We start from the raw sequence: 27,712 nt of genomic DNA, 5'->3' as shown, positions 1-27,712 counted from the left end.
TCTACCACAGCCTTTAGCTCAGTTTGGAAAACATCTGTTTGCATCTCTGCCCTCCACAATGAAACCTGCAGAAGCAGGGCAGGCTGGAGGCGCCGTGTCTGCCCCCAGGGAAGAACCAGGAATGTGTCCCCCCCTCCGGGGCCCTCCAGAGTGATCCAGACAGACAACGCTCTCCTTCCCCATGCTTCACGGAACCTTGCCTGGGCCCAGAGGCTCACCCTCACACAGCACATACCTCATGGCCACTGTTTCAGGGCTCCCCCCGCCCAGAGTAGCTCATGGAGTCCCCAGAGCAGCCCTGTCAGGGAACCATCCTTCCCATTTCACACGTGAAGAAACGGAAGCAGAGTGGAGGTAAGCTCCTGGCTTATAGCTGACCCCGGGGTTCAGAACTGGCCCCCCTCTCAGGGTTTCGCCTGTCCACTGTCCCCACCCTCCATGGCCAGCAGCATCGGAGGTCAGGGTCCAGGTCCCGGGGAGCTCAGGAGATGGGTGCTTTGCATGTGACTAGAGGGAACGGGTCCTTGAAATTCCTGTCAACACACAGCCAGCAAACTCAGCCCCCACCCTGTCCCTGGGGTCATCCCAGGCAGAAGCCCCCACCCTCTCCCCAATATCATCCTTGTCATCTCTCCAGCCCTCACTGCTTCTGTCCACACTTCCAGAATCGATCGCTTCCTCCAACTTCACTGCCCTGCTCCTGCCCCTATCACCATGTCTCAGGACTGGAAAGCTCAGCCAGCCGCCCATGGGGCCCCAGAAACTACAGCCTCGGTCACGGCAGCCCTGCTTAAACCTGGCAACTCCCACTCCCCTTACGCCGTCCCCCGTACTCCTCACCCAGCCCCCTGAGGCCCTGTGCCACCCAGCGTCCAACCCCCGCCACATACTGAACGCGTGTGATCCCCCAACGTGACGGTGTTAGGAGGCGGGCCTTGGGAGGTGAGGATGTCATGAGGACGGAAGCTCACGAGCGGATTTAGTGCCCTTGTCCCATTCCATCCAGAAAGCTTCCTCGCGCCCTCCACCACATGAGGCACAGCAAGATGGCTGGCTGTGAACCAGGAGGAGGCCCCTCACCGGACACCAAATCTGCCGGCACCTTGATCTCGGACTTCCTCCGTCTCCGGCACAGTGAGAAATAGATTTCTGTGGTTCAGCAGCCCCCCAGCCTGCGGTATTCTGTTACAGAAGCACAAACAGGCTAAAACACCCACCACCTTGCCCTGCATCCCCCCGCTGCAGTCACCCTGCCCATTCTGCCTGTCCAACCACTCATTTACCTACTTAACAAATACTTGGGAACACCCATCCCCCACCAAGCACGGTTCTAGCTTTGGGGATCCAGCAGTGAAGATGAACATGAAATGGCGGGTGGCGACAAGGGCTATGAAGAAAAATAAAGCAGGGCAAGGGGCTCGAGATTGCTGGAAGACGCTAGTTTGGACACACTCCCTGCTGCAGGGAGGTCTGGAGGACAAACGTGAAGGAAGCATGGAGCAAGGGAAGGGGCTGGATTCTACTCCCAGGACAACACAGGACGCCACATCGGAAGGTGTGAGCAGGGGGTGAGGTGATCTGGCCACCATGAGAACACACCACAGGGACAAGAGTGAAAGCAAGGGTCTTGGGGACCAAATGAAGTCCATGGAAATGCTTGGGAGGGGGGGCGGCTGGGTAGTGGTGGAAAGAAGTGGTCAGGTTTGGACTTTGTTCCGAAGAGAGGACAGACACATCCTTAAGCCCTGCAAACTCTGGTAAGGTCCTCTTAGAGCCTTTGGAACTCTCGTGCCACCTCCTCCTCCTCACCCTAAATTTCCTAGCGGAGTCACCTATTTCTTACAGAAGATTTTCCTCCACAAGGGGACACTGACATCTAATCTCTGGAATGAAATCAGGAAAAATCCAAATGATGAGCCATCTGTAGAAACGGTGGGGGCGGGGAGGCTGTCTCAATCCCGAAAAGTCAAGCAACGCGCTGGTGAGCATCCCCCAGCCCCAAACTATCCCAGCTCTGGGCAAACCGTGGTTCTGCTTTGCCACGAGCTGTCAGATTCTGCCAGTAGGGGGCGCCAGCGGGACGCTGCGAGGCGGGAGGAAGGCGAAGGCTGGCCCTGCAGCAGCCTTTTGTCCTGGGGCAGCAGATGAATCCAGTTTGTGGCTTCCCTGCACTTGCAGAACCGGCCTCACCGAGCCCCGCCCCAACCCCACCCGGGGAAACCAGTGCCAGCCAGCTTCCAGAAGCCAGTTTCCAGTAGTTTCTGCTCCTCTCTCGCTCCTTCAGAACTAGGGAAGCAGCCAGTTCAGTTCCTGCCTTGTCACCTCCATGAGAGCTGAGAGTGAGAGTGTGAAAACTGCGGCCCTCGGGCCAAGTCCAATGCCCGATTTTGTGAATAAAGTTTTATTGGAACACACCCTTGGCTACTTGTTTAGGCATCGCCTATGACTGTTTTCCATCCAACAACAAAGTTGGAGCGTGGTGACAGTATGGCCCGAAGGTCGAAAATACTATCAGGCCCTTTCCAGAAAAAGTTCGCTGATCCCTGCGTTGGAGTTCAACTTTTACCCTCTTTGTTACCATGGTAATGGTAACAGCTCTTCATTCACGCCTCGTCTTGTCTCCGGCAGGGCAGGATCCTGACTCACGCAGAAAGGACAACAGCCAGGCCGCCGAAGCGCTCAGGCCACAGGGGCCCTCACTGCTCAATCTCCGGGAGGGCCCGGCAATGAGCATTTTCTCAGGAGAACAGTGAGCCTCAGAAGACAGCACCATCTGCTCTCAAACCCCAGAGGTCTGGGCCGTGAGTCACCCCCGGGTGCCTCTGTCCCCGTTTGCCACCCGCACTCTGCGTATCCCAGGATCTGCTGGGTCATCGGGCCCAGGAGGCAGATCGGCTGTGATCTGTCACAGCGCCTTCGTGCACTCCGAGCCTCCCTCAGAGTGAAAAGCCATGTGGGGTGTTTGGTAAGTGGGCTGAAGCAGGCACACAACTCACTTCCAAATCCCCGAGCCCCACCACACGTCACCGGTACCAGACACACAGCGGCCCCTCCTCAGAAGCCCGAGTTTCAGCTCCGTGAGGCCTCTCGTCTGGGTTTCTGAGTTTTCACCTTTCCAGCTCCTTCCCCGTCCCGAGGCCTCAGGAAGGTGGCTGTTCCCTGCACCCCTTACTCCAGGGTCCCTTCCTTTGCTTTCTGCGCTTTCAGTCCTGTGTTTAACCACTCGACCTCTAGGTAACAGTTCTTTGTATCAAATGCGCTCTGTCCAAGGAGCTGATGGGATTCCGTTCCGGTAGCTGGTGGTGTTTTCGTGTCCACTCGGACCCTGACCCGCGGAAACTGGGCGGCTTTATTGCCGACCCCCTTAAATGTGACTTCCCGCTCACGAGATCCGATCGGTGACACTGTCCAGATCAAGTCCTCCACAGCCTAGGTGACGGCGGAAGGCGAGGGAACGGATGTCGCCCCGAGGCGAGACGGAAGGCTTCTGGTGGGCCTCAGAAAGCAGGCTGGAGAAAACCGCGTTTGCCAGGTCAGCAGCTCACGCCAGCTGCCAAGGGCTGTGTTGACTTGCTCCAGGAAAGACACTTCATTTGGGCCAGCGACTGCAGTTGGAGTCACCGCCTGGATTCCGTTGACAATAATCCCCAGTCATCGGCCAAGATCCATCCGCCTTCTGCACGGGCCGAACCGGCCAGCTGACTGGGGATGAGGTCATTACCTCTGCTTCCTTCAAGCCGTGCATGGCAGCACCGATCTCTGCGATTCCCCCCAAAGGATGTAGAACTGCTTTTGGGGTTCCTATCCTGAGAAAGACGGGCAATTCTAGGAGCTTCCGCTTGGCTCTTTTACCATAAGGGCCCTGATTTGAGGGCCATGCAGATCTCTTCCAAGTATACAAGTGGGACCTGGGAAAACTCAAGGTGGGTCTGTGGACCTGTCAGGCCCTTTCCAAGCTGAACTTGGACTCAGACTCCGTCCATCACCTGACCAGGCCCACTGTGGCCCACTAGGCAGAGCAGGAAAAATCAAAGTGCTCTGCCATCTGTAAAAATGACCGGGGGGGGGTGGGGGACAGGTGTCTCAATTTCTAAAAGCCAACCAAAGGGCACCTGGGCGGCTCAGTGGGTTAAGCCTCTGCCTTCGGCTCGGGTCATGGTCTCAGGGTCCCGGGATCGAGCCCCGCATTGGGCTCTCTGCTCAATGGGGAGCCTGCTTCCCCCTCTCTCTGCCTGCCTCTCTGCCTACTTGTGATCTCTCTCTCTGTCAAATAAACAAATAAAATCTTTTTTAAAAATTTTAAAAAATAAATAAAAGCCAACCAAAAACCTTCTGTGTGAGAAGGAGCCTGCATCGGACCCACTGCAGGTTTTCTGGAAAGTGGTTTGAGGACCTATAACAAAAGCCATAGAGGGTCCTCCTCCTTGACCTCGTCACTCTATCTGCAGAATCGGTCCTAATCAGCTGCAGTGCAGGCAAAGCTTTCGTGCACAAAGATGTCTGCTTATGGTTGTTTATAACGGCACAAACAAATAAAAAATGCCTGGAAACAACAGAGTACAAAACCATGCTTCCGTGAATTACAGTCTGTCTGCTTGAGGATCAGTATCGGCAGCCAGGTAACGTTCTATTTAGGTGGGAACGATAAGCTCTTATTTTTGGCCTTTGGGCAGAGGTTTTTTTTGTTTTTTTGTTTTTTTTTTAAAGATTGATAATACCTCTTGTTGGCAAGAGTGTGGGAAATGTGACATTCTCGTGCACTTTTGGTGGGAATATAAATTGGCAGAATCTTTCTGAGCATCCATTTGGCAGTCTCTCTCTGCTTAAAAAACATTCACGCTCTCTGACCCGGTGCTTCTGCGGTTAGGAGTTTCTCCTTCAGGAACACGCCCACCAATCCACGGGCCCAGGGGACGGTGACCGTGTCTACACCGGCAAACACAGGAAACCACCCAGACAGGGGATGAGTTAAATAATTCATCTTCAGCTGCACGATGGAAGTCATATTTCTCCTCTGGAGTTTCGGATCGTCACCTCAAGCGATCCCTGCCCAGAGATATAACCCCCTATTTCCCCAAGCCCCCCAAACTGCGCCTCCCACATCCTCCCCAGGGAAGGAGTTGGCCTTGCCACCCACCCAGCTGCTCAGGCCACACTCTGCAGCCACCCCTGATTCCTCTCTCCCTCTTGAGCACCCCTGACACGGCCGCTGCCGGAGTATCAGCCCCTGTCTTCTGTCTCCTGGACCTTCCGACAGACTTCTAAATGGAGAATCCTATTTCTGCTTTTGCCCCACTACGGTGATTTCTCAAGAGAGCAACCAGAGTAATCACTTTTAAATGATTTAAAAATTAATCAAGGTCATACTTCCATACCGTGGAACATTATTCAGCCCTAGAAAAGGTGGTAACTGATCCACACTTCCACACGGACACGTGATGCCGAGTGAAAGCAGCCACACATAGACAGCCACGTAGCGGGTGATGCCATTTACAGGAAATACCTAGAATAAGTAAATCCATGGAGACAGAGAGACTGGCAGTGGCAGATAGGAGTCTGGTGGTTGCCAGGGGCCGGGGTAAAGGGGAATGGGAGCTGACTGCTACACGGGTATGGGGATTTCTCTGGGGCTCACGAAAATGTTTTTAGCATGAGGTAGAGGTGACCGTGAATAGGCTGCCTGACCCTGAGTTATACACTTTAAAATGATTCGTTTTATGTTATATGAACTTGACCTCAATAAAAAAAGAGAGAAAACCAATTAGCTCACAGCACATTCCCTGCCTAAACCCTTCCACTGGCTTCACACGCAGTGAAAATAACATCCCAGCTCCTTACCCTGCAAGGTCCCCCGTGATCCAGGCTCCACTCTGGGACCACATACTCTCCCTCACCCACTCCTCACCCCAAAGCTCTGTGATGGAGGTAATATCATCTCCATTTCAAGAGGGGACATCGAGTCCAGAGAGGGGACCTGGCTTGCGGGGACCACATGGGAATGCAGGCAGCAGAAGCCAGCCCTGCCTGACCCCAAATGAGCTCATGACTGTCAGGCCACAGCAGAGGCTGCTCAGACTCTCCCTCGGGATCCGGCACTGATGGCTCTGGCTGCCGAGCGTGCCGGTGGCTCAGGGCTCTCAGCTCTCAGCTCGGTGGGCAGAAGAGCCTCCCTAAGGATGGTCCCCTCCAATCACAGGTCGGTGGGGTTTATAAAGGCCTGCCCCCCACCCAACCTCAGCCAGAGATGCCTGGGGGATAGCTGAGGCCCAGTCAGAGCTGCATCACAGCTCTGCTCCTTCCTCTGCCCGGCCCACTCCTTCCTGCCCTCCCAGGGCTGGTTTCCAAGGGGGCCTCCTGCCTACTAATCTCCACTCAGCGTCTGCTTCCCCAGAACACCCTAAGATAGCTGCTTTGTCCTTGAGGGCGGGGCCGGAGGGCACAGATTTTTATGGGGGCGGGGGGGGGGGTTGGAGGAGAGGCACTCTGGCGACAGCCCAGGAATGACAGGTCAGACTTGCACTGTAGAGGATCCTACTGGAGGACACAGCATAATGGAGAAAGCTGGGAGGCCAAGAGGCCAGTGAGGAGGCTGGGAGAGGGGCGGGAGCCTGAAGTCACACAGAGAGGACAGGGAACAGGCCAATTCCTGCAGTGGCCACTGGGTGCACTAAATGGACGATAATTCAAGACTGGCCTGGGGACGGGTGGGGTGACCGGGGAGACTCCGGCACCCTGGGCTGGCTTCCATCTGGAGTCACTTGTCAGCTCCAGGCCAGCCTGATGGGGCCAGCCCTGGCTCTGCTGGTCGCTAGCCGTGTGGTCTGGACGTGATGTCTTGGTGTCTCACTCACCATTAGAGAAAACTGGCCCTCCTTGTGGGGCGGCGTTCGCATGGTTCAAAACACTTGGGTAAGTCCCCAGCATGGGGTGAACGCATCCTCCTGTCTACCCCAGGCTTCCCGAGTCCCTGCTGGGGGTCTGGGAAAGGCCCTGGGTCAGACCTCCTGGCTGCAGACCCTCTGTGAGGGGGGCAAGTCCCTCTGCCTCTGATCCCCGGGGCAGCAGTGGGAGGTCCTTTAAGTAACACTTGAAAAGCCTCTGGCATGGGGGGTGGTGACGACAAAGGCAGCTGCTGCTGCAGCCGCCCAGGAGGTCACAGTGAGGACCCGCATGAAGCTCTGTGTCCGTGGCCATCCCACGGCAGGCAAGCAGCTGAGCCTCTGCAGGGCCAAGCCCCACCCATCCTTCGCGCTCCCAGCCCGCTCCTCCTCCAGTGTTCTCTCCCTAAATGTCATCGCCATCAGCCAGCTGCCCGAGCAACGAGCAACGAGCAACGGAGAGGCTCTGTCCTTTCTCTAGAGTTCCCCGCCCCAGGCTGTCACCAAGCCCTGGCGCTCTCAGCCTCCCCCTGTCTCCATCCTTGTCATCCCCCTACCTCCCTGCAGGTCATCCTGACCCCACCCCACCCCCAGTGATTCTGTTTCCTCATTTGAGCCAGGTTGAGACCTTTGGGGGTGCGCCACAAACCCCCTGCTGACAGCCAGGCTCATTTAGAGCAAGGTCAGGCCTGGCTATTGTATCCCCCAGGGCATAGCACAGCACCTGGTATACAGTAGGCCCTCAGCGAATGCTAGCCGGCTGGGGAACAGACAAACCCACGAATGTATGCGGGTGCTGGCCGAGCCAGTCGAAATAACATTAATAAGAACGTGAGCGGAGCCCATGCTTACAGCTCCCACGACCAGCCAGGCACCTGTTCTAAGCCCTGGGAAGAACACGTTTCACGCTCAAGATCGCGGTGTGTACTAGCTACCATTATCTCTCCAATTTTACTGTTGAAGAAACATCGCAGAGAGGTTAAGGAACCCACCCAAGGTCACACAGCAAGTAGGCAGCACAGTCAAGATACCAACAGGACTCAGGATCACAATGACAAGCCCGCGCATCCGGAAAGCTCCGGGCCTCTGTGCTGTCCTAGCCCAGACACCACCCCCAGACACCACTTGGAATCTCCCAAATCCCCCGCCCCTGCTGCGGGGCAGGCCTGAGGCGCTTCCCCAAGGTCATGCAGCTGCAAAGAGGACTATTCCCTACTTACTTGTTGATGAAGAAACTACAGGGACTCAGGCTGGGGGCTACTCTCCTGCCACCTGCCTATTTCCGGGGACCCTGAAGAATGCTCTGAGCCCATGTGGCTGAGGACCAGGATGTAGAAATGGAAGTCGGGGGGTGGGGGTGCCAGGCCGCCAGCTCTGCATGCCCTCTGCCTTCTTGGATTCTGGCTGCGGGCCCTTCGAGAACCCACCCGGGACAGAAGCTTTCAAACAGGCCAGCAGCGGCAAGGCAGTGCCTCGGGGCTGCTCGTGGGGTGGGGTGGGAGAGGGCCTAGCCGCCAGGACCCCAGGGACACCCCCCCAGCCCTGCCCCCGCCACAGCTATTCTGCTTTGTCCTGGCTTCTGAGGGTGCCTTCAACTGGGGTGGGGGGGGGAAGGTTCTGCAGTCAAAATAGCTCTTGAAAATCAGTGCCCTAAGGAATAAATGCCCTTGTCACGTAAAGTGGCCTTCTCAAGTCTACCCCGGTGACATTCAGGGACTTGGATGCACTGAATTCTGGGATGGAAGAGACATGAGGGTGAGGATCCTTCATGCCCTCAGCCAAGTCCAATGTCAAGGCTTCCCTGACTGTTCATAGCTATCCGTCCCTACTCTGCACACCCGCCCTGGCTGGCTGGGGCAGGTGTGTCTCCCCTGGCACAGCTCTGGCTCCAGGCCCTCACCCACATGGTTTCTCCTGCCTGGAATAAAAAGAGGGACTATGTATTGAGATCTCCTGCCTCTGACAAGCAGCATGGGTGGTGCTGTCCTCGGTCCCTGAAACCCTCAGGACAAACCTGAGAGGCATCATTATCCCCACCCGAGGGAGGGAAAAAGACAAGTGAAGGAAAGAGAAGCAACTCACCTGAGCATTCAAACCCAGATTGGTCTGACTCCAAAATACTTTTTCCATACCACCCTCACGTCCCACCTCCCACACCCCTGCCTCTCTCCCTCCTCCCCTTCATCCAAATCCCACCCACACTCAGGGCCCTCCCAGGGCACCCCACTCTGTCTCACCCTGACTCCCCTTCTGTAAATGCCATTTCCTCTGCTCTGAACACATTCCCCTGCTCCCATACCCCCTTCACTCTGCTGACTCCCTTTGGGAATCTGTTTGGGGGTCCCTCTCTTGGGAAGTCCTCCCTGGACTGGCTGGGTCAGGAGCCTTCTCTGGGTCCCCCCTCGCAGTTTCCCCCATCACAGCCCTGAGCGTTATCTTGTGGTCATTTGCTCTCCGGCTTCCTAAAGACACCCTAACCTTTCGAGAGCACGGTCTGGGCCCCCTGTGCTCACCACTCTGTCCTAGGCCCAGCGTGGTGCAAGGCACACAGACTTTCTGAGTGAGTGGACTTGTGAGTACAACAGGCAGCCTCGATGCATCTGCAACAGGTCAGGCCCAACTGGTGGGCACCAGCCACAGGGCACAAGCGAGCACCATCCCTGTCTTCCTGGTCCAGCCCTCCCTCTGGCAGGAAGCCTCTTTCCACCTCTACAGTCTGTCCGATTCTAACTCCATGTCTTTTTAGTTCACCCAAACAATCCCTGAACACCAGTGGAGCCAAGGGATGCTAGGGGAGCATGTGGCAAAGCAGGACCCAGGAGGTGAGGTCTCGCCTCCCTCCACCTGGCCATGCTGGCCCCGTGGCGTTCACCGGGCAGAGGAACACAGAGCACCTGCTGTCCTAGGCCCAGCTGGTGGACATGCCACTGGCTGCTTGCCTGCTGGCCTCCCCACGCCCACTCAGGCCATGGCCCCTTGCCCAGACCCGGCCCAGCCGTACCCGGTTGATGAGCTCGCCGACCATGCCTGTCCAGGAGCCGTTGGGCTCGGGCGCCCCGTACAGCCCATCCTCCACCAGCCGCAGGCGGTAACGGAAGCGCAGGAGCTCAGCCAGCTCACGCAGCATGTCCACGCAGAAGCCCTCGAAACGCTCATTCCCAGACAGGGCCTGGAAGTTCGGCCGGCGCATGACGTATGGGTTCTCCTGGGAAGCAGCAGAGAAGAGAGGTCAGAGACTGGGCAGCTAGGGGCTGCTTGAAGAGCCTGGAGCCCTGGCCGGGGCCGCCAGGTCGGGAATCCGCCTCTGAGAGGGACGGAGTCAGGGCATCTGTTCCTGGCCTGAAGATGCTCAGAGCGGGGTTAGGCCTGGAAGCTGCCGGCTGTGGTTTCGGGACGCCGCCCCCTCCCTGCCGATCACAGGGAGCGGTGTTCAGCTCTGCCGGCCAATTTGATGCTCAAATGCTTACCAGGGAGGCGAGTAACCTAAGAGTGAATCACACTGGAAGGAGATTATGCCAAACTGGAAGAGGGGCTTTCAAATTTCTGACCATGATCATAGTAAGAGATACATTTTACTTTGCAACGCAAGTCCTACGCAAGTCCTACGCACGCATATGCGTACTTAAAAAACAGACTTTGTTCCTCAAAAGAGTCCTTACCCTTAGGGACCAAAAGGCAACAGACCCTGATTAGTTTCCGTTCTGCTCCACTTCACTTTTCTTTCTTTTTTTTTTTTTTTCTCTTTTTTAAGATATCAATATACCCAACACGGGGCTTGAACTCACAACCCTGGGATCGAGAGTCACATATTCTACTGACCGAGCCAGCCAGGTGCCCCTCTTGTCCACACGACCAGTACTGACCCCCTGAACTGACTTGATGAGCTAGCAAGGGATCACAGGGTCTGCCCCACCAGGATCGAGAGCCAGCCGACATCACTGTGAGGGAAGCGGGCCTGAGATGCCAGATGGCCCGACGTCAAGAATTCTGGAATCCTGGGCTGTTTTGCAAAATGTCCTGATTATAAAGGTTAACAGCAATTCACATTCTAATACCGATTCTGGTAATGCTTTGCAAGCTAAGCAAACACCTCAGACTTTGCACAGGTTTGCTACCCTGATGCTTATTTCTGAGGGGTTCCAACAAACCTTACTGACCCCCCAATGCACCAAATGAGCACAAAAGCAGAGAAAAAGTGCCAAGGGCTAGTAAGACGAGGCATTAAGAAGATGATGTCGCCCAAAGGGAATCTTAATCTTGACACAGTTATTGTCTGAAAGGGTATGTGTATGGTGTCTCTCCGGACAGAGGAACAAAGGAAGTTAGGGCTTCAGACACAGCGGGGCGGGCTCTGGCAAGAATATCCAGGATGGTGGCCGCGTACCGAGTACCAGCTGAGTGCCAGTCCCCCCACCCCCGGCCCTCGAACAGATCCCTTTAACTCCTGGCAGTGACCTTATACCAGAGGCATTATCAGACTCAATTTACACATGTGGAAAACTGAGGCTCACGGAGGTCAAGCGAGGTGATTTGTTCCCCAGCCACCGGTACAATGAGGCCAAGTCTCAGTATAGGCTCCAGGTTTGCGGACCGCACCAAGCCCCACAGCTGAGGGGTAGTGGGATGGAGGGAAGTCAGTGCTGCTCTCTCTCCACCAAGCCGCCTTTCCAAGCCCCAAACTGTGGAACGGGGAGTAGGAATGTGAGATGCTGCTAATAATAGCATCAGTAGCTAGAATTTCTTGTAGGCTTGCTGTGTGACAGCTACTCCGTCAGCGTGGGAGGTCGGTATTAATACCCCCGTTTCAGAGATGAGGACACCAAGGTCCCGAGAAATGAAGCTGTAAGTGGCTGAGATGGACAAGCCAGGCTGACTCCGAAGCTCGGCTCTGAGGCCCAGTGCTAGACGGAAGCCAAGTGAGCAGAATCCGAGGGGGACATGGGAGAAGCCAGGTAGACCGGGGACACGGGCCAGGTGTCAAAGCTGGTGAATCAGAAATCAAGACTTCTCTAGGCAGGCACCAGCGTTAGAGCTGGAAGGCTCCCCCCATCCCCCAAGTTCTCTGGACATACGGAGCAGGAAACCGAAGCTCAGGGAGGCCCAGTGTCTCATCTGAGGCCCCAGAGCAGAAGCAGGGCAGTGGGGAGGGGAGATGGGACAAAGCTGGGCCTCCAAACCCAGTTGCTTTGCACCGTGAAGTCCTCGGTCCTTCCGCCAAGGCCCAGCTGATCTCCAGATCCAAGGCTGAGACACCTGTGTTGTGGGTTTGGGATCAAGGCCTCAGCATTGGGGTCTGAACTTATGAAGGCAGAAATAGGGACTGGGGCCTATGAACAGAACTCGAGTTCAGAGAGCAATGATGTAGGACTCAACACAGAGCCCCAGACCACCGGAACCAAGGGTCTGACAGAGCCTCTCACGCAGGGTTTTCCGACTCCTTCAGTTTTCTGCGGAAGCGCCGCAGACAGACAGTGGGCTGGTGCTAAGTCTGATTCTAAGAATCCATCCCACAAATGGCTGTGCATCTGTACACAAAATGTACGCCCAACAGCAGCATGGCAGCACCGCTCCCAGTGGGAACAAAGACTGAAATTGCCTAATTTGGGACAGGTTAAAAAGATTATTGATGTCATCGAAGACTCCTAGGCAACTCCTAAAATAACAAGTTCTATCGGATATATTAAGAGGAAAAGGAAAAAAAAAAAAAACCTAGCTACAGATTGTATGTGCATTGACGTTTCTGGAAGGATGTGGTCTCCGAGGAAAAAAAGGGGGTGCGTGGAGCGGAAGGAGCCTGGCTTTCCACTCCTCACCCCATGTGCTCTTTGAAATCTGTTTTATGTAGGTTTGCATTAACTTCGGTGCCTCCTCCGATGTGATGAATTCTTTTAATTAAAAATTTTAATATTAATTATGAAAATATTTTTAAAATTTGAAGCAGGATATTTAAGTGTATATAGAAGTGTGAATGGTCAGGAAGAGCCAGAGCAATCCTAAAGAAGAAATTGGAGGACTGAGCCTCTGGGGTATTACTACTTAATTTAAAGCTACGGTATTTGAGACAATGTGGTGTTAGTGCAAAGACAGACAAACCGACAATAGAATAGAGAGCTTGGGGGTGGTTGTTTGGGGGAGCGCCTGGCTGGCTCAGTCAGAAGAGCCTGTGACTCTTGATCTCAGGGTCATGAGTTCGAGTTCCACACTGGGCATAGAGATTATTAAAAATAAAATCTCAAACAAAACGAAAACCGAGACATAAATGTGTCCTGTCCCCCTACCTCACATGCTACATCAGGAGGATGGTAGATCTCACTGTAAAAGGTACAACGATTAAGTTTTTCAAAAACAAATAGAAGTCTGTCCTTGTGACCTTGGGGTAGGCAAAGGATTCTTAAATTCTAAAAGCATTAATCAAAAAGGAAAAAAAATCACGGATAAAATGGACCTTAGTAAAATTAGAAATCTTTTCATCGAAAGACTGTGGGTGCAGAAGCGAGGCACAAGGTATTTGCAGGACAAACATCCAGTGAGAACTTATATCCAGAATATATAAATAACTCATAAATCGGTAAAAAGATCCCATGTCCCAATTTTTGTTTAATTAAAAAAAAAAAAAAAAGACTCTAACAGGGGACTTCCAAAAGAAGAGTATCAAATGGCCAATAATGCGGAAAAGGTGATCGATGTCCCTGTTAGGGAAATACAAATGAGGACCACAATGTGGTTGGTCTGGGCGTCATCCGGGTACCAAGCTTGGAGTAGCCAGGAGGACCGGACTGCACGAGCCGAGGGCGGGCCTGGCCGGGCTCTGAGACGCTGGCCACGGTGGGTTCTGGTTTATCCGGGATGCGAGCTCAGGAAGGTATGCCTTCAGTGCTAGGAGGCCAGGTGGCTTTTCTACCTCATGAGATCCTCCCACAGCCCTTGGAGGCGGGATTAGGAGACCCATTTTACAGATGAAGGTTTAGGCCAGCTGAAGTGGCGGGGGCAAAGTCAGAAGGAGAGCAAGATCCGACCAGCCACAGGTTCACCCAAGAGGAGGATGAGACATCCCAGCATGGGAAAGACAATCACAGGGACCACGGAGCATTCTGGGAAACCTTTACAGGCGGGAGCAGGGCTGAAGGTTGAGGGAAGGCCCCACACAGCCTTGCCTCCATGGGCCTTCTTTTGGACCTTAGCTTCCTTGTGGGGCCTCTGTCAAGCTTGGGCCCAGCCACCCTTTCGGCTCCAGACCAGTGAGCTCCACCGCAGAGACACCTCACCCTTCCCCCTCCTCGGGCCTCCCCCTGCACCCTCACTCCCAGCCTCTCTGCCAGCCTCAACACCCACACGAGCTTCCCCTCCCTCCTCCTACAGCCCCAGCAAGCTCAGGCCTCACCTCCCGACCTGGAGCACCTCTCTGGAGCTCTTCTCACATCTAGATAGGACCCTGCCCCTTCCGGCTCAATGCCCTCCAAGGGCTCAGGGAAAGGATAAGTGCACCCTCCAGAGACCTCCCCCCAACAGCCCCACATCACCGGGCCACCCCCATCACAGCACTTACCACCCCCTGTGCTTGCTAGGTGCCAGGCACTGTTCTAGGCCCCAGGGTCAGAGCGGGGGGCAAAAGGCAGAGTCTGACCACCTCTTGTCCCAGGAACCCGGTTAGTCTCATGCCAGAATCCCCCCATGCCCAACGCGGGCCCAGCCCAGTTTTCTGACGTCAGAAAACATCAGCGAACGAATGCATATGTCCAGCTGTGCAGACGAAGCCACTGCTTCCACATCTGGTCTGACAAACATCTCCTAAGCCCCTGTTCTCAAAGCTCATGCTTCTCGGCATGTCCAGTCCTTCCTTCTCCATGCACCCAACTCCTACACAGCTTCTAAAACCCTGTCTAATGCTACCTCCTTTGCGAAGGCCTCTTCAAACTCTTCTAAAGCTGAGTCAGTCCCTCCTTTCTAGGCGGGGAGGGGTTCCTTCATTACCTGTGTTGGAATGGTTGTGTCCAGGTCGATCTCCTCCATCAGAATGGCATCCCCTCTCCCAGTGCCACTCAAGAGTAAAGAAACCACAAGACCGTCTGACTATTCACGTACATCCAGCATTTGTGTTAGGCCTGGTGCACAGCGGCTTCAGTAAATTTTGTGGAATGAATGAATGAATCCATCCATCCATCCATCCATCCAAAGAGCAATGAATCTTAGGAAGAGAACCACACTGGCTTATGGGCTTTAGGGCAAAGGGGAGACAGGTATGAGGAGGGGATGAAGCCTCCAGGATCATGGCTCAACTCTCCTGACATCCTGTCCCTGACCTCTGTCCCTGCTCCCCACTGAGGACCTCATCTCTCTTGGCCCCTGGAAGCTTCTGGGTCTGGCCACACTGCCACAGGCGCGGAGGCATGACTCCTCCCAGCCAGCCCAGCCCGGCCCACTGGGGAGGCTGTTATGAGGCGTCTGGTTTCCCGTCTGCAGGCCATCTGGGCCTCCCCAGCAGGCTCACTGGCCCTTCTCCAGAGGGACACGAGGTCCTCATTAGACTGGGAGTTCCCTGGGGACGGAGAGAACAGCTCCGTGCCGCATGGCTCGAGGGGGCCGCTGGGATCCTGTGGCACGTGTGGCAACCCTCTCGACCTCAGCCCTGGCAGCTGGGAGCAGCTTACACACTCACTGAGGGCCTTGCACAGACAGCAGAGGCCAGCATGCCAGGCACTTGGCTGCTCTACAGGGCACGGCTGCCTGGCACCCCGGCCTCCAGGCCCAGGGGCTCTGGGCCACCTCCTGCTCACTGGGGCCTGTGTGTCACCCCCTGTCCTGACCTCCTGGTGGCCTGCTGTGCCTGGCGTGAGGCAGCAGTGTGCAGGGGGAGAGGCCACAGTCTCTGAGCACGTCCCTCGATTCCAACCAGGATTCGCCCTGTGACCTGCTTCCTCACCTTCAAAATGAGGAAAGTAAGACAAGCCTCGTGGAACGGCTGACAGGTCTGTAAAGCAGCGCCTGGGAAGGGTCCGGCACAGGGGCTGGTGCAGGGTGGGGCGCTCCGTACACACTCGCTGACCCACGAAGGCCCCTTGGTCTCTGATCTGCTTACCGCAGGAACAGCATGCACAGGGGTTCCTGGACCGTGTCCCTGGCTGGTGCTCAAGTTCAAGTACAAAGGACTGCAGGTGCAGAGCACAGCGGCTCCATCTCAGGCTCTGGAGCCTCAGGGACATGACCCCTGCCCTGGCTCTGCCATGTCCTCGCTGTGGGACCGCTGGCAAGACACCTCGCCTCTCAGAGCCCTGCTTTCCACAACTTTAAGATGGACATGAAGTTGTCACATGTCAACACCCTCAAGTGGCCAGTGTGGCAAAATGACCGTGCCAGTGATGGTGACTTTCGGGGGCCTACTCTGGGCCAGACACTGGGGGCGGCACCCAGCCACACACTGTGTGGCCCCATGGACTCCCCATGACACCCATCATGTGACTGCCAGCTGCCAAAGCCTGTGCCCTCCCCTCTTGCAGGGGCAATGAAGCTGGTGACACCCTGGCCACAGTCAGGAGTTGCTGGGTCCATGGGTCACATTCCCTGCTGGTCTGCGTGCTGCCTGAGACAAGGCACCCCCCTCACTGGGACTGGGTTGGGGCGTTACTCGGGAAAGGGCCGTCCCTGCCGAGGGCCACTCACCAGAATGGTTGTGACCACCAGCGTCTTGTTGGCCAGCGTCTGCGACAGGTTGATGTCCAGGGTGGTGGCGTTCATGGCCAGGGTCCGGTTAGAGTACCATACCCCGATCTGGGGCAGAGAAGCTGCCATGAGCATGAGGCCAGCCTGAAGACGCCTCAGCCCCCTGGGCTGCCCCCACCCCACCGGGACTCTGGAGGTCCCCCTGGCCTGCTCACCTCACGGTGGCCCTGCCGGGACTTCTCGAGGATGCGCAGGGTATAGTTGGTCCTCTGCCCTTTGCTGTTGAACTCGACCCGCCCAGTCAGCCCGTCATACTCTACCTAGCAGGGCGGGAGGCGGGCAGAGGGGGGTGGCAGGGGCCCGGAGGTACAAGCGGGAGAGGCCCAGAGGGGAGGAGATGGAGAAGGAAGAGACAGACAAGAGAGGGAGAGGGACCAGGGAAGACCACAGTTAAAAGAGAAAGACAACTCCCAGCAAAAGAAAGAAGGTGGGACAAAGAAGCCGGGAGAGGGCAGCGCAGACGGGCAGAGGAAGGCCGGGAGGAGAGAGGCCACAGAAAGGAGGAGGAAGAGGCCCAGAGAAAGCAGGCGGTGGGTGGGGTTGGTAGCGGGGGAGAGGGCAAAGGGGCCACAGGGTGGACACAGTGAGCGTCCCAGCCTGAGGTGGACGGCCTTGCCCCCTCGGCCCTCCCCGCTCCCGGCTCACCATGCGCAGGTAGTTCATGAGGCTGGTCCCGTGGGGCCAAATGTTGGCCGACGTACAGGCCAGCGGCTTCACGCCGATCTCCTGGCTGCGGTTCAGCTCCCGGACGGCGCTCACCACCACGTGCACGGCGTCAAACATCAGGGCTGCCGACAGCTGGGGGAGGGTGGGGGGGGGGCAGGATGGCAGAGAGGCAGCTCAGCCAGGGCACCCCACAGCCCTCAGACAATGCCCCTCTCTCCAGGAACGCGGAACCAGGCAGGCTGGCAGTGAGGACGGGTCTCAGGGCGGTGGCGGGGGGTGCCTTTCTCAGGGAATCAGATGGCTATGGGGAAAAAGCGCGTGCTGCCCACGTGTCTGGGGAGTGGCTCTCCCCGAGTCATGCGGCCACGCACCTGTTTGGGGGAAGGGGAAGTCAGAGAGGGTTGGCCTGGATGGCCAGCCGGGTCACCTCCACAGGGAGATGTCCGTGGGCCTGAGGGCACGCCCTGCCATTTGTGTCCATATGGCTGAGGCAGGCACGGGAAGAGGGCCACAGCCTGATGCTCATGTATGCAGGCGGGACACACACGCCTGTCTGTCTACACACAGCGTGGGTGTGGCATCTAGGAGGCTGGCATGGTTGGGAGCCTAGGCCTACACAGCAGAAAGCTCCGAGCTGGAGGCCCGGCTCTCCTATTTCCACCTCAGTTTCCTTCCCTGTAAAATGGGGATGATTGTACTCTCTGCCTCCACCACATTCTAGCATGAGGATCAAACAGGATAACATGCGCACGGGCTCAGTACCGCCGGGCGCCCAGTGAGTGACACCCACCGGGCGCCGCGCTGTGGCTGACGACCCGTGGTGTGTGCATGTGTGTGTGTGCAAGAGAGTACGTCTCTGCCGGGTCGGTGGGAGGGTCTGAACGGCTGTGTTGTGGAGACAGATGCACACAAATGCACCTCTGCCCAGGTAGGTCCATGATGTCCAATGGCCTGGCTCTGTGTGTGTGTGTATGTGTGTGTGTGTGTGTGTGTATGCAGGAACAGCGTCTCGGGGCCTGGGCAGGTAACTACGTGTCTGGGAACAAACACACGTAGGTATATGTCTTTGGTATGCTTGCATTTATTCAACATGTATTATTGGACGCCTACCCTAAACCAGGCTGATTTCGGTGCTGGGAATACAATGGTGAACAAAGAAAGAAACCCCTGCCATCCTGGGACAGTCTATTTACTTGTATCTATGCCTAAGCAAAATATAGAACGACTCCTGTGGTGATTAAATATGCAAGGACAGGAGCTAGGGAGAAAAATCCAGTAGGGAGGGGAGCTAAAACACTGGGGAATTTTTTTTTTTTTCAGATGGGGGATCAAGGAAGGTCTTATAACTGAGGGAATGTTGGAGTGCTGACTTGGCAATGAGGGAGAATCGCTAGTTCTCTGGGGAAGTACACACAAAGTAGCGGGAGGAGCGAGTGCAAAGGCCCTGGGGTGGGTGTGTGCTGGGGCCACACAGGCACCTGGAGGAGGCCAGTGTGGCTGGGGAGCATGGGAGATGGCATGGGAGGTCTCGTAGCATGTACTTGGGATGCGAGTGGGGGTGCCAGAGGGTTCTGAGCACCATCTGCTCAAGGTCTAAAGGGACCCACAGAAATGTTTGTGTGCCTGGGGGGGAAGGCAAGTGCTCACCGCAGGACCCGGGTAGGTGCTGGCTTCACAGTTCTCCCTCCAGGACATGTTGAGGCTGCGCACAAACTCGGGGTAGAAGGGATGTGAGGTGTTGAACATGGAGAAGCCCAGGATGTTGGAGGTGTCCTCCACAATCCCGTCCAGGTGCAGGATGGGGAAGTCCTGGGACCCAGAGGAAGGCGTGAGGCCTGGAGCCGGGCCCTAGGCAGGCCAGACACCACGGGAGGTACAGGGGGACCAGAGGAGCTCAGTAGGGTACGCACCATGGTGGTGAGGATGTACTTGTAAAACGCTGAGGTCATTCCCAGCTCTGAGGCCTGGAGAACACACGGCGGTGCGGACGCAGTGGGAGAGGTGAAGACCCACGGGCCGAGCCGAGGAGACGCCGAGAGAGGGAGAGAGATTTAGAGACAGGCCTAGTGAAGACACCCGTGGGAGACGCAGTAAGAGACACCCCGAGACAGAGACAGGGAGAAGGAGACGCGTGGGGGCAGAGGGAGACCTCAGTCCCTGCTGTCACGCTGTGTGGACTGGTGCCCCAGGTGAGATGGAGGTCTCCACAGAGGAGAGAAGGGTTCCCTCAGATGCCTGCACCCCTCTTTAGGGCACTTACAAGGCTGCCTTCTGGAGACAGGCAGGCAGAGGGATGCCTTAGAAACAGGGCAGGCTGGGAGGGTACCCTGAACCTTCACCTTCTCCCCGCACTGCCCCAAAGCTGAGTGTGGGCCGCTCCCGTGTGGGGCTCAGCCTGCTCACGGGCCAGATAAGTCACCCCCCTTCTTCACAGTCCTCAAGAAGAACAAAACAAGAAGGCCTCTCCCTACGAGGGGTGTGGAACCCTGTCCCTGCTATGGTCATTAGAACAGTAAACGGCGCCAGCCTGCATTGCCTGAGTGGCAGATACTGTCATCGTGAGGGTTGGGGACATGCAGGCTCAAGAGGAAAGTGACCACTGGTCACTCAGCTCGTGGGACCCCAGCCCAGGCCTGCCTGCCTCCCTCCCAAGCCCGAAATCCTTTCTCTAAGCCTTCCTGCCTCAAGGGCCCTATGGATTCTGTCCACACGTCTTCCATACGTCTTCCTGTATGCTATGATCAGCAGTGACATATGGTTTTAATTAAAAAAAAAAAAAAAACTAGAGAAAAATAAATAATACAGATTGGATTATGAGAATGAATTAAGAGCCGGGAAGCAATGGGTGATGAATGAATATAGGTCACCGCTGGCGGGCATGAGGCGGGCCTGCGGGGGCAGGTCCCAGCATGGGTACCCCTGAGCCAGCCCATTTCCTCTCCCCACCCCAGAACCCCAGCTCCTTTGGCCACAAAATGATTATCACACCCACCCAGCAGGGTGGGTGGGAGCCAAATTCAAGTGCCTCCACATGGCAGGACAAGCACTTAGTGAAGATCACGGGGAGCTCCCACCGCAGCAACCCACCGAGGCAGCCAGTGTGCAGAGAGAGGGGAGGGGACTCTCCAGGGCCCGACTAGGGGTGCAACCGGGAAGCAGCAAGCTAATCATCTGTGCGTAGGAAGCGGGTCTCCACGCCCCATGGGACCACTGAGGCACGTGGGCATGGGGTGACTTGCTCCGTGACGCCACGTTTCTGCCCCGACTCTGCAGGGAATCAGGGACGGGGGGACCCACCTTACGGAGGATGAGGTGGGAGATGGACGCGTTGGCATCAATGATGATGGTGGACACCTTGTCGTCGCGGATCTCCTTGAGCAGCGGTGTGGGGTCCCGGCTGTCGTCCAGCATCCTCACCGACAGCGTCTCCTTGGAGATGAGGAAGCCACGCACCAGCTCCTCCAACCGCAACAGGCCTGGGGAAACCAGAGGGCCTGGGTCAGAGTCCACGGCAAGTGCCTGGCGTAGGGGAGCCTGGGAGAGGATGAGGGCTACACTGCCCACAGCATGGTGGCTCTCTTGGGGGTACTGGGCCCCGGGACCCCATGCTCAACCTCCAGACGACTGTCTCCTGCCACCTTTCTGCCTCCTGGGACGTGTGACAGGGATTTCACAGTTCACTTGTGCAAGCCACATTCCACTGCTGTCATGCAAGCCACCACCAGCCTGCCTGGGGCTCAGGCCCAATCCCTGATGGCAACCCAGCCTCCCTGCTCCCGTTCTCTCTCACCCACACCCAACATGCCAGGCTCCACCTGCGAACAAGGCAGAGCCCACGGTGCAGGGGTGGAGGAAGGGGGCACCTGAACCACAGCCTTCCCTCAGCCCTTCCGACAGCCACACCTGCCCCCAAGGCTATCCCTGAAGGCCAGCCACAAGCGAGTGAAGCCAAGGTGTGCCTCCTCCTGTGCAAACCCTCTCATGGTTTCTGGCCCTTCAGAGTAGAAGCCCAAGTCCTTAGCCTCCGGGCCCCACTCCCCCTGCCCGCCCCCTCCCCGTCTGGCACACACGCCCCCATCCCGTGGCCCCCAACCTGTGGCCTCCGTGCTAGCTGCTCCCTCTTCTCCCGGATGGCCGCACAGCTCCCTCCTTCACCTCCTACAGATCTTTACCCCCGTGTCACCTCCTCAAAGCGGGGGTCACTATTCCACTTCGCATCACACCCCCAATCCGTCACCCTCTTCTGCTTGTCAGTAGGACTTACTACTTCCTAGTTCCTCCCATGAGGAAGCCAGGGGACCCGGCCTGGCCAGCGCATGCACTGCTCTGCCTCCAGTAACAAGAACAATGTCGGGACTGTGGCAGGCATTCAGTAAATGCCTTCGGAAAGACGAATTTCTCCTGGAGGTTGCTAAGCATGGCCCCCTCTCTCTCCACCTGCACACCTGCAAACCCACCAGCCCCCTGGACGTCTCCCCTTCATGGCTGCAGAGACGCCTCAACCTGACTGCGCCCTCTTTCTTGGGCAGAACCCAGTCACCACCAGTGCCAGCACCCTCTCCCTTTCCCCTCAGGACTCTCCTCAAACCCCTCCAGGCTGCTCCAGCCAGCGGTCACACCAGAGACCTAACCAGCACTGCCAGGCCCTGCCTGTCCCTGGTCTGCCGGCCACAGCCCGCAGCCGTCTCCACCTGCGGCCAGAGCTCTTTCTGTGACACACACCCAGTGTTCCCGGCCCCGCCCCATGTAGGAACCTTCCAGGCTGACACAAGGCCCTGCGTGATCGTGCCTCCTGCACGTGCTGTTTCATGGCTCCCACACACGGGCACCGGGCTCACTGGGAGCTCCTCGAGCCTCTCACAGGGGCCACACGCCCCTAAGCCCTTGGCCTCTGCCCGGCCACACACCCAACCTCTCCCTGACCCCCAACACCTCCCCAACCTTCAGGTCCCGCTCAGAGGCCCCTTTCTTGGTGACCCGGGCTCTGAGCCTTCTGGACCCGGGTAGGATTCCCTTCTCTGTGCTCCGACAGCACCTCACAGGACCACTGATGGTGCTCGGCTGCCATGTCCCCTGCTGGCCCTGGAGTGACCTCAGGGACCACACCCAGTGTGCACCCACCAGGGCCTGGCAGGGGTCTTGCACGTGGGTGCCCATCAGTAGCTGAGGACCAGATGATCTTTTAGGGTGGGGGGGGGGTCTGGGTCCCTGAGGGGGAAGGATGGTAGGGGACTAGGGGAGCTTGTGCTGCATGGGAAACCAGTGCTCTTGGGCAGGGGAACTGGGGGGAATAAAAACAAAACACCCAGCTCTCCCTCACACTCGGCCTTGGCGCAGATGAGGCTGGCCGAGGGGTAGTTGAAGGACTTGAGGATGCGGGAGACCGCCAGGCTGACGTCCTCGTTACTGGGGTACAGGCTGACGGACGCGAAGCGCAGGTACTGCAGGCGGGGCGTCTCCTCAGGACCCACTTTGATGTGGGGGATCTGAACAAAGAAGGAGCCTTTGCTTCTGCCCTGTTGCCCCCTGCCCCGGTCCGGCCTCGCCTCCCAGGGACCCACCCCTGCCCTGCCCCACGCTTGGCTTACCTCCTTCTCCCCACAGATATGGCTCACGGTGGAGGCAGACGCAGGGCTGGAGGAGGGCCCCAGGACAGACACGACTCCCTTGGGAAGGATCTGACACACTGCGAGGGGTGGGGAGAGACAGATGGCAGTCAGGGGCCCTCCTCCCGGCCCTCGCCTGGCCCAGAAGCACCTCTGATGCTTGGAGCAGCCCGATCCCCCTTGGCCACCCCAGACCCAGAGGCCCAATCCCTGACCCCACCCACTGCATTGGACAAGATAGAGGGACGGGGAGAAACGGCAAGAGCAGTGGGTCAGACCAAGAGAGAAAACGAAGGCCAAAGCGGAAAGAGCAGGGGCCTCCTGGGCAAAGCTGGTGCCTGCTTCCCCAGCCTCTCTCTTACTCCTCCTTTCTAACCATGCTGCAACCTGGGGTACGTCCCACAGCCCCTCTACCCCAAACCCACAGCCAAGGCCCCTTCTCTGCCCCACATCCCAAACATGGTTCTTCTCTTGCATTCATTCACTCCTCTTTCTTCTGATTTCTTTCCCCTTAAATATATACGCTTCTCAACACTGGGAAGTAGGAGTTGTTCCTTTTGTCTGCCTGGTGCCCCTTCCCATGGCAGAACCCTAATTTTCCTCAGGGAACCGTAGGTTTCCCAGGATTGGCCAGTGCACAGTCCAGTACCAGAACCATGCTGTCCTGGCCACAGTGATTAGTGCAGAGACAGGGACAGGCTCAAACCAGGCCATCGAGAGCCTTCCCCAGGTTTCTGCTACAATTATGACTAAGTGTGCTATCCTGGTAAGATAGAAGTTTTGAGCTGTTGGGCCAGGGTATTAGTGAAAGTGTTCCTGAAAATGAAACCAACTTAGAAGAGATTAGGGCCCACAGATGAAGACACAGAGATTCCTGGGACATCATTAAAGTTCCTGGATCAAGCCATGCCTGAAACAACCCTGGGACATCATTTGAGTACCTGGATCTATCTAATCATGCCTGAAACAATCCTGGGATATCATTTCAGTACCTAGATCAAACCATGCCTGAAATTAGTCCCTAGGCCTTCTAGTGTCATGAGCTGGTAAGTTCTCTTTTTTCTCTTTTTTTTTTTTTTAAAGATTTTATTTATTTATTTGACAGAGAGAGATCACAAGTAGGCAGAGAGGCAGGCAGAGAGAGAGAGAGAGAGGAGGAAGCAGGCTCCCTGCTGAGCAGATAGCCTGATGCGGGGCTCGATCCCAGGACCCTGAGATCATGACCTGAGCTGAAGGCAGAGGCTTTACCCACTGAGCCATCCAGGTGCCCCTCTCTTTTTTCTCTTAAAGCAGCTCGAGTGGGGCTTCTGCCACAACCAACTAAAAGCCTCATAACTAAATCCCTTACCTTCTTCCAAACTTGATTCTTCTGTGCCTTCCATATTGGTAAGGCCACATTTGCACAAAGCAAATGCTTGGAACAATCCTTGCCTTCAATCCTTCTCTCAATAGGCAAATTAGTCACCAAGTCATGTCTCTTTTTTGTCCTCATATTTTCTCACATCTGTCTCCTTTTCTTTGACCCCCTCCTCCCCTGCCCTACTTTAGGGCTCTCAACTCAGGCATGCAACAGCCTCCTCACTAATCACCCAAATCTAGCCTCCAGATTCACCTTCCAGAAGCCCAGCTCCCTAGCCTAAACTCATCAATGGCTCCCATCTGCCTAGAGGTGAAGATGGCGCCTTTCAGCCTGCCACTGTAGGCCTCCTTGAACTGATCCGCCCAACAGCCCAGCCTCACCTCCTCTTGCTCCGTCACACTTCAGCCTAAGAGTCTCTCGCGATCCCTCCAAACATGTCCTAAGTCCAGGTAGTCAGGACAGGTGCAACCCCACACCCTATTCCTCAGCTCCATATACCCACCTCCTCCGCTCGAGCTTCAGAGTATAGGCATATGCCTGTAACACCATCTGCTTCCTTACTCTCCAACCCAGCTTCTCCCAGTTTGTGTTCTGTGCCGCACCAGTCGGAAAAGTACAAGAAACACTGTACCCCATTCTTCCTCTCACTGATTTGAAACATGCATGAATATAACAAAGGCTCTGATAAGGCCTGTAAGAAATCAGCCACTCTAAAACACACTGAAGACAGCATCTCCTGAAGGTGTACAAACCCAGCATGTCTGTTTAAGAGATACCTATTAACATTCACTTGATCTGTTAGGATCCGACAAATACTTATGCACCCCTACTATGTGGCTACAGGGCATACTTCGAGCAATCCCACTCCTTCTATATCCTGCTCAACTTTCAGAGCTCAGACCTTTTGCTGTCCCTGCCCCTGAGGTCCCCCGGCCTCGGTGGCCATGCCCATCATTACTCAGCTCTGGGGACTATGTCCCTGGCCAGCTTATCTTTCAAATGAGGTCTTCAGCTCCTATAGGGTGGGGGTGGGGCTGGCGCTCTCCCCACCTCCCCATGCCCCGATGCACCATCTCTGGGAAGGGGAAGGCAGAGCAGACAAGGAAGGAAGGAGCAGGTGGAGCTAGAAAGCAAGCAAGCAAGCTGAGAAACAGACTGAGGGCTACCAGCCTGTCCTGCCTCACCCCACGCCCCCTGTGGCCCTGCTCACTGGTGTCCGTGGTCTCGTACTGGCTGTCCCGCTGAAGCTCAAAGATGTCTACTTCCACCCGGGCCTTGGCTGGGACCTCGATGATCCCGTTGATCTGCTCCCGGGCCAGAGCCAGGGCCAGACGCTCACCGCGGCCACACACTGTCTGGTCGTCCAGGATTGCAGCTGAGGGGACACAGGGGTTGGGGACCAGACTCCTGGGTCCTGAGAAAGGAGAGGGTGGGGTCCTACACCCCTGGGCTCTGAGGTGGGGGTGGGGATGCAGGCAGAGGGGTCTAGGCTCCTGGATCTAGGGTTGGACAGAGCTAGGGTTCTGGACTGCTGGGTCCAGGAGGAAGATGCTGGGGGCTGCTGTTCCTTATTGCTGAGGGAAGCTGAGACCTAAAGCCCAGATTCCTGGGTCTTGAGGGACTGGCCTGTTCGGGAGGGTCTCTGCGGGGGTGGGGCAGGGGCTGTAGGGCCTCACCCATGCGCAGTGATGAGAGCACCTGGCAGCTGGGGCTGGCGAAGGCAACAATCAGCAGCAGCAGCAGCTCAGCCGGCATCTTCCTCCCCTCCTCATGGGGACGCAGCTGCCGCGGCCCCCACTTGCCACCTGCAGGGAGCCCCCGCCCATGGGGAGACTGCTGACAAGGGGGGCCCTCAGAGCCCTTTGGAAGACTGCGAGACGGGGCGGTGACCACAGACCCCGGGACATTGTGGGTGAGCTCTGAGGGGCCCTGCCCTTGTCAGAAGCTGACAATACAGAGGGCATTGCTACGAAGGAGATTCAGGCTCTGAGAGCACTACCAGTGAAGAGCTCCCAGCGCTGAGTGGGACAGGCACTGCAGGAGGACATTCAAAGCTACCAAAATGGGAGGGATCCCAGGTAAGAGCAAATTCCAAGGACCATCCCCACTGCAACGGAAAACCAGGAAGTGCCACCCCCCCACCCAGTTCCGCCCCTGTTTCTGGGCAGGCAGCTGTTACTAGGCAACAGAAACTGGCTGGAGAGGATGCGGTGGTTGCTAGGCAACCCCATCCCAGGCCTCACTTGCCACTTTCCTGACGTCCCTGGCTCCCACAATCCCACGGGGAGAGAGGCCTGGACATCCGGGGTCTGGAGGGGAGAGTATCCGGGAGTTAAGGAAACTTGGAAAGAGAGGGAATGATGGAGAAAGATGGAGACACACACAGAGACACACAGATGGAGGCAGATGGATGGACCCAAGGCAGCCAAGGGGCTAAAAAAAAAAAAAGTAGAGAAAGAGAAGGGAGAAACAGAGAGACAAAAATAGGAAGAGAGGCTGAGGCAAAGAAAATGCAGAGACTCAGAAAAGGGGAAAGAGAAAAACAGGCAGAAATACAAGAACAAGAAAATCAGAAGACAGGAAAAGGGGGGAGAGAGATGGAGAGGAGAGAGGAGTTTCTGGGAGTAAGGACAGGCCTAGGGAAGAGGCAGGAAGGCAGGGAGCCATGGGGGTGGAGAAAGGGCAGGATGGGGAGAGGAGCACAGGACAGGCAGCAGAGAGACACAGAATAGAACAGGAAGACGGAATGGAGAGAGAACACAATCCCACTTGAGATGCCACCAGAAGCAGCTGGAAGGGAAGAGTGAGGAAGGCAGGGAGGGAGCTGTCTGCCAAAGCAGGTGCCACGCTGCAGCCCCCAACCCTGCTCTGGGGAGTTGAGGAGGAGGGGGAGACACTGCATCTCTGCTCCCCATAACAGCTCCATCCCCAGGCAGTTGGAGTCCCCGGGTTGGGGGGGGCAGCCTTCTGAGGAGCACCTGCCCCCCCCACCCCTGCCCCAGGGAAGGGATGAGTTGGGCTAGAAGCACAGCTTCTCCTGGCCAAGAGCCATACCCTGGTGGAGGAATATTGGGTATCCAGGGGAGAGGGTTACTGTGAGGCCCAGAGTGCTATGAGGTGAGCCGGGGTGGGGGGGATCGCCTTGCACCCCTCCCCGATCCCCATAGAAGGGGGGCTTGAGCTAGTGAGAGAGCAGAATGAAACCTGCCAGCGGAGTGAGGAGGCACAATGCAATGCTTCAGACCATCCCTGTGGCCAGGAAAACCTAGGCCAGGGCAGCAGGAGGCCCTGTCAGTCCCTGCTGTGCCCCGACTCCCACCTGACCTTGAGCAGGTCCCTCTCTCGGGGCCTCTGCAAAAGGCAGGCTGGGGGTGGGAGGGCGTCTCGGACAGGCTGGGGGCCGCAGATGGTCATCTGGATCTGAGGTGAAGGCTTCAAGGGTGGAGGCGCAAAAGGCAAGTTGGAGACCAGGAGAAATTCTCCAG

At 56.6% G+C, this 27,712-nt stretch overlaps 1 protein-coding gene across 2 annotated transcripts in view; it reads right to left on the bottom strand.

The window, feature by feature from the left end:
- Positions 1-25,982, bottom strand: part of GRIK5 (glutamate ionotropic receptor kainate type subunit 5) — a gene marked incomplete at both ends in the record, with an annotated part of 48,021 nt that extends 22,039 nt beyond the window's left edge. For both annotated transcript variants that reach the window (XM_080829151.1, XM_080829152.1), the window contains 11 exons: positions 9,880-10,083; positions 16,536-16,643; positions 16,751-16,855; positions 17,241-17,393; positions 18,909-19,070; positions 19,172-19,225; positions 20,559-20,737; positions 22,582-22,747; positions 22,850-22,947; positions 25,438-25,602; positions 25,904-25,982. In XM_080829151.1, coding sequence (XP_080685277.1) covers positions 9,880-10,083; positions 16,536-16,643; positions 16,751-16,855; positions 17,241-17,393; positions 18,909-19,070; positions 19,172-19,225; positions 20,559-20,737; positions 22,582-22,747; positions 22,850-22,947; positions 25,438-25,602; positions 25,904-25,982 — 1,473 coding nt within the window. The remainder of the gene's footprint in view (positions 1-9,879; positions 10,084-16,535; positions 16,644-16,750; positions 16,856-17,240; positions 17,394-18,908; positions 19,071-19,171; positions 19,226-20,558; positions 20,738-22,581; positions 22,748-22,849; positions 22,948-25,437; positions 25,603-25,903) is intronic.
- Between the last annotated feature and the right edge of the window lie 1,730 nt (positions 25,983-27,712).

Source organism: Martes martes, assembly GCF_963455335.1.
Source record: "Martes martes genome assembly, chromosome: 17".
NCBI classification, from domain to species: Eukaryota; Metazoa; Chordata; class Mammalia; order Carnivora; family Mustelidae; genus Martes; species Martes martes.
This window is presented reverse-complemented; position numbering and strand designations above follow the sequence as displayed.